Source organism: Ambystoma mexicanum, chromosome 5q, assembly GCF_040938575.1.
Source record: "Ambystoma mexicanum isolate Mex_15411 chromosome 5q, UKY_AmexF1_1, whole genome shotgun sequence".
NCBI classification, from domain to species: Eukaryota; Metazoa; Chordata; class Amphibia; order Caudata; family Ambystomatidae; genus Ambystoma; species Ambystoma mexicanum.
This window is the reverse complement of record NC_090933.1, coordinates 752,153,755-752,164,262: the sequence shown is the minus strand read 5'-3', so window position 1 is coordinate 752,164,262 and position 10,508 is coordinate 752,153,755. Positions and strand designations below refer to the sequence as shown.

At 41.1% G+C, this 10,508-nt stretch overlaps 1 protein-coding gene across 6 annotated transcripts in view; it reads right to left on the bottom strand.

Annotated features, from left to right (window-relative positions):
- ZFHX4 (zinc finger homeobox 4) overlaps window positions 1–10,508 on the bottom strand; it is a 193,672-nt gene that overhangs the window by 173,190 nt on the left and 9,974 nt on the right. For 2 of the 6 annotated variants that reach the window (XM_069621229.1, XM_069621233.1), the window contains exons 1-3: window positions 3,083–5,852; window positions 1,489–1,543; window positions 1–138 (exon numbers count right to left, since the gene is read on the bottom strand). The exon at window positions 1–138 is cut by the window's left edge and continues 2,480 nt beyond it. In XM_069621229.1, coding sequence (XP_069477330.1) covers window positions 1–92 — 92 coding nt within the window. In that variant the 5' untranslated portion in view covers window positions 93–138; window positions 1,489–1,543; window positions 3,083–5,852. Of the gene's footprint in view, window positions 139–1,488; window positions 1,544–3,082; window positions 5,853–10,508 lie in introns of those variants that run through there. The other 4 variants (XM_069621232.1, XM_069621234.1, XM_069621230.1 and 1 more) reach the window with 3 other exon arrangements.

Sequence of the window (10,508 nt, the reverse complement as noted above, 5' to 3'; positions counted from 1 at the left end):
ACCTCATTATCAAGTTGTGTCGTTCCACACAGCTTTGTTGTTGTCTGCCCATTTTCCTGCCTTGAGATAGTAGGGGAGTCACAGGTTTCCATGGCAATTGCTACATGGGGATCTCATTTCATCCAGCCTGTCAGGGACCTGGATAAAAAATAAGTTGAGAGAAGCCATTTTTATTAAATAATGATACAGCTCGATAATAGTTCATCATTAATTTACAGGTTCTCTACAGCAGGCTATCTAACAGGGGTAAAGGGAATTATATAAAACGAGCACACTAATCTATCATAGACAATTGCTTTAAATTCATTCCACACAATAAAGGATGGCATGTTTTAAAGTTATATCTGATAGTGTATTACAGTTCCCTGATAACTTGTACGTTTCTATTATTCTGGAAACACATAGCTATCTTGAACACGTTTCAATTTCAATAATCAGCAATTATTATGTAACTCTCTAAATCCCCCAAATTACAGTTCTTCAGCAGAAAGGGCATTTTTGTCATACACGAAAAAACTATTTTATTACATGTCAAACTCATTTTGAAGGCTTTCTTCCTAGCTCATTTATGATGATGCCAATGGAAATCGACATTGCAGAGTCGAAGGAAACAGATCAAATCAGTGCAAGGGCAGTCAGCATAGAGGGTCTAATCTGTGGGTCTCACTTAGCCAACCAGGACTGTTTACTTCAAATTGTCACTGTGCAAACGTCTTTAATAGGCATCAGGCAATCCCTGATTAAGCACCAATCATAATTCTTCCTCGTACATCAATTGCATCACTGGACTACAAAACAGAAATTAAATGTTACTGCAACCAGTCCCACATCCCAGGGGACAATCACATTGGCTCTGTTTTTTTCACTATAAAAAGTAATGAACACCATTTCAAATACCATTTTGATGTTATCAATCCTGGTGAGTTGCCCATCTCTCAACCACTACCTCAATCAACATCTCCCCTGCCTTAACAAATCATACCTAAGTGCTGCTGATGAAATCCTTCAATCATTCTTTGCTGGCTGGCAACTCAAACTATAAACTCCCATCATCGAGAAATGAGGCTCTTGAAAAGAAATGCTGCGGTAGAATGGCGAAGCAACAAAGCAAGGTTTTGCACATACTTTTGTTAATTTGCAGCAGACTGACTAATGAAAAAGCTGATCTGAGCGTGTGCATATCTCTCAGTCTGCAGTCCGATGGAACTTTTCTGCTGTAAACTCTGTATAACAGCAGCTGAGTCAACTAACTGCAAGCAGTGGTTATTCTCAGATACCATTATGCAAATATTGGGCACTGTGCTTTTCTCAATTGTTTTTTTAGGGAGAGGACACCCTAGCAAATGCCAAACTGTTTAGAACAAACACAAACAGCAAATAATTACAAAAAAAAGGCATACACGTTACAGAGGTCACTAAAGAAGCTGCCAACCCCTCCCACCCCTTCTACAAAGCTTGCAAGACCACGGGTAAAATATAAACACTTACTGGATTCGCATGCAGGGAAAAATCGTCACTGCAATTACCAGGTGAAGTGATCTACCTAATTAAAATTAAAAAAAACAAACATTTTTATTTTTTCAAAAGTATGTTTTTCATTGCAACAGCCCTACAAAATGTGGTAATCTACCAAGTACATCACAAGTTAAAAGTGTCTAGTAATAATGTTTAGAAAGTTAATCAGCTGCATTTCGTCAAACATGAAGATTTTGCACACTGACCCTATAAAAGTCGACTGGGAGTCTGGTGCGTTGAAAAGACACACATGGGTATGGTTTGGAAAAATGTATTCAGTCTTTTGCACACAAAAAACAATAGGCATTCAACGAGGGTCACTGAGCTACTGAACAAAAATAATAATCTAATTGTTTACTGTAATCAAATCAAATTACAGAGAGGGTGAGTGGTCATTTTGCGATATAGCAGATTTGCATAACATATAAACTGAAAATTAATTTTAAAAAACTCGTTTTGATATTCGAGATGGCTAGACTGACAGTATAAAATTGCTCCTGGGTGAAACTCGCCACGCTCAGTGTGCAATTTGAATCATGATGAGCAGCAGGTTAATTATGCTCATGGCATGCAAGCAGTTGAATCCCCCTTTGAAGTCCCCTGATCACGAAGAACAGGAAAACCTGGTAATAGTGTATTTGATGCAAAGCTGCACACATTTACCAGGGCATCACAACAATGGAGCCCCCGAGTCAGAAGACTTAAGTTTGCACTAAGATGAGCTGGTGCAATAATTTACACAATCCCTCTCCTTTTGCACACTGAACACATGCACTCAGTCCGATGGCCTTGCTGTGGATGAACACTACGGGTAGATAGTAAGTATGCAAGCAAACAAATGATGACACAAACGTACCAGATGTTGGGCTGGGATTCTTTAAGGGTCCGTGAGTCCACTGTCCTTCAATGTGTTTTAAATAGAAACGGATGGCTTCTACAAAACGGGCCCAGCAATGTCCCACAATGCGACTGTTTACACAAATGATGAACTCAGCCCAGTTAACAGAATCAACAACCATTTGCAGTTGGCAAAAGGCCACTTTATCTCTAGCAAACTGTGTTTCCACAATGCATATTAGACGATGTCCACCTTCAGCGAACACATCGTTTACAGCGAGTACATGTGTGTGCCATGAAAACAGGTGGAAGAATGCCAAATATAAATAGAAAGCATTCCTGTGGATTATGATTTTCCAGGGGGCGGGGACTAGATTGAAAGTGACATTGTAACAAACAGGTCGTTTACTTGACCGTTATTACAGATCACAACAAAAATAATATTTCCTCATGGCTTCGCACTCAAAGTAACGGCCATCCGCGCTGGAACTTCCAGGACCGTGAGACAGACCCAGCGTGTGCAAGCCAAGCGAACATCCAGTATCGACCAGGCAGCAGTGCAGAAGCACTCCCCTTCCAGAAACATGACCAGGTCACGACACCCTCTCAAGACTCAGCCCAATACAAACAGAACGCAGCGAGGGACATGCAAACACAAGCAGAGCTAGCAAGGGAAAGCAGAAAACCCCTCGACGAAGCCCCCGGTTCCAATGCTTGGCAACCCCCATACCTTTCTTTCTTCGCCGTTGCCTGGATTACTGGCTCCATCCTTCCGCAGAACCGTTGGCTAAAAAGGAGCCTGACAATAAAACCTTCCTAGAAACGTGTGGCCAATGTGAAGGAAAAAACAGGCAGCTTTGGTTTCCCTTCTGCATCCACCTTCCGCAGTAAATGTTTCCCAAACTCCGCTCGGCTAAGTTGAGAGAAAAAAAACACCTACAACGAGATTTGCTAATGAAAAAGGGGGCTTGGTCGACAATAGATGAATTCCCCCAGATTTAAACGGCAGGGCTCCGATTAGAACAAAGAATGCGAGATGCCGCTTTCACCTCAGCTTCTTAATTGAGAATGCCCCAGCCCTCTTCCTCGGTTCAGTGAGACTGTGTTTGTGAACTGATTAAAAAGAACGTGATCTGATCAAGAGGACAGAATAATGGGCAAGGAATGCTAGGTTAGCCACAGTGCTAAATGCTGGGAACGAAGACCACTGGGCTTCTTAGCCCTTTGTTTTTATTCCTCTCTGCTCTTTAGCTGTCTCGCAAGGCTTTGATTCTTTATTGACGCGGTCAAGAATGGGTTAAAAGTTGCCAACTTATAAACCAAACGTGGTTACACCACACGTTGCACATCCAAACAGGAGAATAAAATAAATACAAATTCTTGAATTATATCAAGTTTCCAAAAGGTCATCACTGTCTGTGCTGTGGCCTTTTCCCCATCCCAAACCCTCTATCAATATGTCACAGTGAGTTAGGCAAAGACAAAGGAGAGGCTCAGTGTGAAAACGGCACATATATCTAATCCTGACAAAGCAGTGAATGGAGCTTCACAAGTATAATTATACTTGTTTATTTGTTGCCACGTACAGAGGGCTGATGACAAAATCCATCAAAGGGGTATTATGCAGATACGAAGAGCTCCCTTTCTTTGGTTGCTAAAGCCACACTGAAGCTTAAATTCTGTATTGTTAAATTCAGAAGAAAGGGGAAAAAAGATTTTGGCCGGACTTCTGTTTCCATCGGTTGCTGGCAGCTCTTTTGTGTACGGGCGCTGTATTATTAGATGCATTATCCAGAGACCTGATCACACTACTACCTCATTTTAGCCCACGCTGAAGCTCATGATTTTAAGGCGCAGACTTTTTGAGAGGGCGTGGCATGCATGTCGCTGGCAAGAGGCTGAGCACATCAAAATTACTCTTTTCTCACAGTTATTCTTTGGAAACTACAATGCATAGGGAGATAGTTTGACCAATAAAGTCTCCGAGCCCACAGATCACTCTGTTAGTTTTCACCCAAGGGTGTGTGCAAAAAACACAGAAAAAAGCTACATGTGTCACATGGGCCAGTGGTTTTTCACACTGCAACCTGATGGCTTATGGCTTGGCACAGTGCACAGGGAAGTCCATCAACTGACAGCCCAACTTCTTTTCCCCTTCTTACATAAATTCATCTAACACACAAACATGAATGCTTGCTGGTGCATAGCAAGTTAAAGAGAGATTGCGTGCTTATCACACATGGCCTCAAAAAGTGGTAGCCACTTTTAATAGCTTCAGACCCAAATAACAGATGCCAGATACATACTGTCGTTTTTTTTTCTTCTTAATTGGCGGGGGCGCAAGGGCAGGCTAAGTAAGCTTTCTCTTAATATATCAAAGTAAAAAGCAATCTGCATAGGTAATGCATATGTGAACTTTACAATTTAAAACAGAAAAGTTGTAATTTTTCTTTTCTGGCAATCTGGAAACACTCTGGAGTTAATTACAGCTGATTCGAAGTGAACTGCACAAACAAAGGGCAGTCTATGTCCAGACAATTATACTGCATTAACCAGCTTAGAGCTTCCTGCTGATGTTTCAGGGCTCTTCTATTACACCCTTCCACCATCCCAGCACGACAGAAAAGGGCTTCTGCGCAGAGGAATTAATGAAGAGAACTGCAAAAGAATGTGTGACGACCTCTTCTGACACGGCTAAAACTTTCCACCCATGTCACGACAAAGGGGAAAAGGTAATTAAGTTTCAACAGAGGGATGTAACCGAATACAGGGCAGCTTTCAAACCGAGAGAGTAAAGAGAAGCCGGCTCGCTTTACAAACACAAGCTGGAGTGTTTTCTACCTGCTTCCATCTCTGCATTCTAGCTATCTCTCCTGCCCCTCCAGGCCGACATTAGCCAAGCCTCCAGATTGTTTTAATTCTATCATCAAGCCTCATGTGACCGATAGCCTTGCTGCTCTTTTTTTTGCATTCGCTTAAAGTAGAAATGGGAACACGTATGTTTGCCATGAGCCTGTAATGCGCTGTGGAATTTGTAATTTAATTATCAGGGCCTGGAACCGGGGCTCCACTTTTTTCTCTTCTTCTCACAGTTTTAATAAAACACTACAGCTGCTCCCTTTGAGCATGATCTGCGACCTACAAGCTATGACTCATTTGTTTTGCCCAATATGCAAGGTGTGGGCCCCATTGCGTCTATACAACCTCTGTGCACTAACACAAGCTCTTTCAGGAAAAAACAGTTTTCTGGCATATTTTGGTGGGTACATTCATTCAACCTGAATATTAGGAGCGTGCACACATACGAACAAGGGGACAAAAGTGCCATTAGCTACAGTACCTCTTCCTGATTCTGTCACACTGCTCTGCTGCTCTCCCAACCCGCTGACACTGCGACTTTCTGCTGATTGCTGTCGGAATAACTTGAGGCATAATCAAGCCCAGACATCACTAGAAAGCTGCTGCCCCCCTCCCCTACATCTGAAGCAGACAGTCACTTTTACTGTGCCTTCCAGAAATTAATGTTTCTGAATGCAGCACCCCAGAAAGACCACCTCCCCTCCATCCCCGGTCTCATCTATGCAAAGCAGGATTAGAGTAAAAATTATGACTTCTTAATCCAGTTGAATTCCCTTCAATGAAAAATATTAATCTGCAAATCACAAGGGTGCTGCCAGGTATTACATGGCACCCACAATATACAGTATGAAAACGCTTAGAATTATGTAAATTCAGACCAATTTACAAGCATTTTATGGATGAGGACAGGCCCAAATCCATTTCATCACTCTTCCATGCACGCCAGCCCTCTCACAGATTTGAAAGTTCAAGTTTATAATCATGCTGAAAGAAGCTTAACCTTGAAATCCATGGAGTCTTTCTTTCTATAAAAAAAAACGCACTGGATTAATTGTGTCTACGAATTAACAAATCATATTACTATGTTTATATTTCTGTCAATATTCCGAATGTCTAATCCGACAGAGTTAAATTCCTCTGACAATAGAAGTGTCACTGCCTTCATAGCATATGTCATCAAGCCTGGCAGATGGAAAATAACTATAACTACCAAGGTTTGCTGACCTATACATTGATCTTACTGTTTCCTGCAGTTTCTAATGGACATCAGAAGATCTAAAACCTTGCTCTGGTGAAATGAAAAGGCAATGAAGCAGCAACATTCAGCAAGAGCTTCGAGCTGTTTAAAAATGCTGCTATGCACACAAGCCTCACGTTGTCTTACTGAAAGCACGGAACAAAGAGCAAGGGATAGACAGTGCCATGTCACGTGTTCACTGGTACATTCAAATCAAATGCAAAAGCTGCAGCAGTGTAAAGGCACCTTTTTTTTAGCAAGTATGGAAGTCAAGGAATAGTCGAATTGCTACGGGAGCACTCAGGGCCAATAACACCAAGCATAACCATTCCATTTCATGGCATCATAACAAAGATGATGGTCTAAAATGCTGCCTGCCTCTCTCTAGGACTCATCGTTACTTGCCAACTATGCTGCTATAATTATCTCCATAAACGCAAACGCAGGCCAGGTATTTCAGAAAGAAGTCAAATTCTATTAGCAACGCTACCTTTTGAGGCTTATTTCAAAAACACTACATGTGGGAGTAGGTAAACCTGGCGACAGCGTAAGAATTATGGAAGAATGCCATGTTACAATCTTCATGTAAAAGAAAACAATGATATGCAGAGCCGAAAAGGTGGCATGTAAAAATACAGGCTGTATGTCCTTCAAAGAAATAGTGAGTGTGCCTTGCAGAAAGGATAGTATGTCATCTTACAGGATACGTGCACTGCAAACATGAATGTGTAAGGCTGAAAATACTGTATGCCATACCACTTCACAGACTATGGGCCTTGGTTACAAAAGCCCAATAGAAAAACGCTTTATAAATCCAGCCATTTGTGTCATACACAATTGTATGCCATATTTCTTTGTATGCTATGTAGTCTACTAAACATTGGCATTCATTGTTAAAAGAATGACATGTGACACGGGCTATGTGTCGCAACACACAGTGACAGGCATTGTGTAAGGGAGAGGTATGTCATATTACTGGTTTTATGGCCTGCAAAACATTGATGTGCATTGTGCGAACGATTGTACGCTGAAGAAAAGGTAACTAATGGATCGCACAAAACAATAATGAAAATACAGTTTAAGAATCATATGCCATATAAGTGTAGGGGCTATGAAACATACTACATGGTGTGTGGGCTGCCGAAGGACTAGCATTCCACATGACATTCTACATGCCCCACAAAACACCAATTAGCATTGAACATGACATTGGAAGGTGTATCTGTCTATACATGCATCCTTAGGTCTGAGAAAACCGTTGGGTGAGAAAAGCATTTATCATTCAGAGGTCACTGGACTTTTTTAAGATGATCTAGCAGCAAAGACTATTGTCACACCCTCGTTTAGTCAGACACTTTTGTTTCTATTCTGCACTCAATTTGCCATCTTTAGTACTGAAAGTACATTTGACGGCTGTGCATAAGAGAGAATGATGCCACAGTAACAATTTTGGTGTACAATATATTAACCTTATTTAAATTTCATTATCAACAAATTACATTTCTGACGTAATGATAAGATTCTTTTTTCCCAACACATTATCCCTTTTCAATCAAAGTGGATGTCAAGCAAAATAAAATCAACAATCAGTAATTCTTAGCCGAATTTTACACCTTGAACTCCAACTGAACTCCAACAGCATAAAGAAACCCCATTTTAAGAACACTACTTATGCAAACGCAATAAAGAAGTCACTGTATTGATTCAAAAGATGCATGTGTCAAAGAACCACGTTGCAGGATTAATGATATCATAAATGTACTGTTTCTATGAATGTGACATTGTCTGCCATGAAACAGATACACAAGCATCTCAAATAATTTTCTTTAGCAAATTATCTCATATTGAAAGTAAAAAAGTACCAGTGTTAAAAAACTACTAGATAAGGAAGGTTTCTTGTATTTTTAAGCATTTATTCGGGTTCATTACAAGAGACTGTGTCAGGACACAATGGAGGCGAATGGTCAGTGAAAACTGAGCTCTTCATCAATCCAACACCAATTCATTTAAGTTTGCCAAAAAAGTGGAATGTTGATCAGGTTTCGGCATTAGTGCAAACAGACAACGGTTGGTGAAATTACTACAGCTATCGAATGACATGCAATGAAAATTATACATTTAAAACAGCTAAAGAGCTGACAATTTTCAAGAAGGAAAACACGAATCTGATTTTCTTTGGTTCACTACAACCTACAGGACAGTAAACATGTATCATGTTATTCTACCAAAAGTATATAGAATCAATGGAAACGATGGTGGTGTGAGTTAATGATCTAATGAAATACAAATGAGTCTTGCAGACAAATATTCGTAAAAATTGCATGTAAGAGGAAAGATGGATATTTAGTTAGATGTTTCTACTGTCTGCACTACTGCAAGGATAGTGATCGTCTAGATAGAAACTTTCCCTACACATTATCATGAGATATAAGGAAATATACCAATAAAAGAACAATTGGCAATGGCTGCAGCAGATAAGGTTCCATCGGTATCTCAAAGAAATGTATTAACAGAGCAATCTGGTTGTAACATTTTTCGTCTATACAAAATGGGTGGTGGGCCTAAAGTTGGGAAAGACTTCTCCTTCCCACCACCTTACGTCCCTCCCCCCATTTATGCCACAGTCTTTATGGGACACAGTGCAACAAAGCACTGTTAAGCATGTTATCTCATTATCAACAAATTGTTAAAGAAATCGCCTCACAGTTTTGCAGTGCCATTGGGTTGATGCCTAGGGACTTACTTTCCTAACTAATTCTGTTATGGTAGGGATCTGAGCACACAATTAGCTAATCCCAGTTTTCCCTAGAGCTGCCTCGAAGCCGCGGCCCAACCCCAGCACACAAAGTATCTCCAGAAGCAGTGGCTTGTCCGGGAAGGGGCTGGGGGTGGCACGTGCTACCCATGGAATCTGACTGGCCACTTCAGGTGTCACCCCATAATCCTAAACTATGATTATTACGTGTGTGTGCGCTCGTGCTTCATGCCACCCCTGCATAAATCAGTGCCCCACTCGGGCACCCCAGTCAAAAGAGTCTGGAAACACCACTGTCCAGAAGCCCCCTTGCCCCTGTCAGCACTCATTGGTGGTGACATTTTCACTCCAGCCATGACAAATGAGCCCATGCCTATGATCGGATTGCAAGAGAAGACAGGGTTTGCAGCAGATATATAATTAAGTATCATTAGCAGTTCTCTAAAATGATGCACTTCATTTAAAATATCCTTAAAATGTGTCTCTTCAAGAGATCTGCAACTTTAAGCAACAACATAACAGCACATTCACCCCCAAAAGCAGCCTAAAACAAAGGCTGGGGTAGATGATGCTGTAATTAAGGGCATGTTTCTCTGGGCACTTAGTGAATACAATAGACAGGGCCTGAGTTAGAAACGTGTTTTGCAGTGGTGCAATCCCATTGAAAAACGCTTTGTAAATCAGACCCATAACCTCTGCTGCAGTGCAAGTGATGCTCCACTCAACTGTGCCGATACGCAAATCTTTCCTCTACATACCTCAAAAAGGTGTTCTACCAGTAGTAGTGACACATTTTGGCAAATGAAGACATACAGCTCATATAAACACAAAATAGGCACAGCAACAGATTTGAAAAGCATGCCACTAAGATTGTCGCACGCGTCTACTAAGAACGGTGGCAGTTTTAAACTTGAACCCCATTTTCAGACATTAAAAAAAAAATTAATGACAGATGCTGCTCGCCTTAAGGTCTGTTAAGTCACAACAAGCACAGCAGTTGTTCTGTGCAGTTCGAACCCAACTTGCAGCTCCGTATGGTACACACTTTCTGATCATAAATGCAGTTCATACCGTGTACTTGTGGAGACCTCTCTAATTATTCATCTGAGACTTCCCATCTAAACAGTGTCAATGGTAGCACAACAGATCCTTGGAACCGAGGTCAAGCTTTGAGGTAAAGTGCTATTCACTTTTGGTCCTTGCTAAACACTCTTTATTTCTGTTCGCATCGGCATCAACTTCCTTTGCAGGAGCAAGAACAAAGCCAAGTGCTCGTGTGAGGTTTATGAATAAATCAGAGGTGAG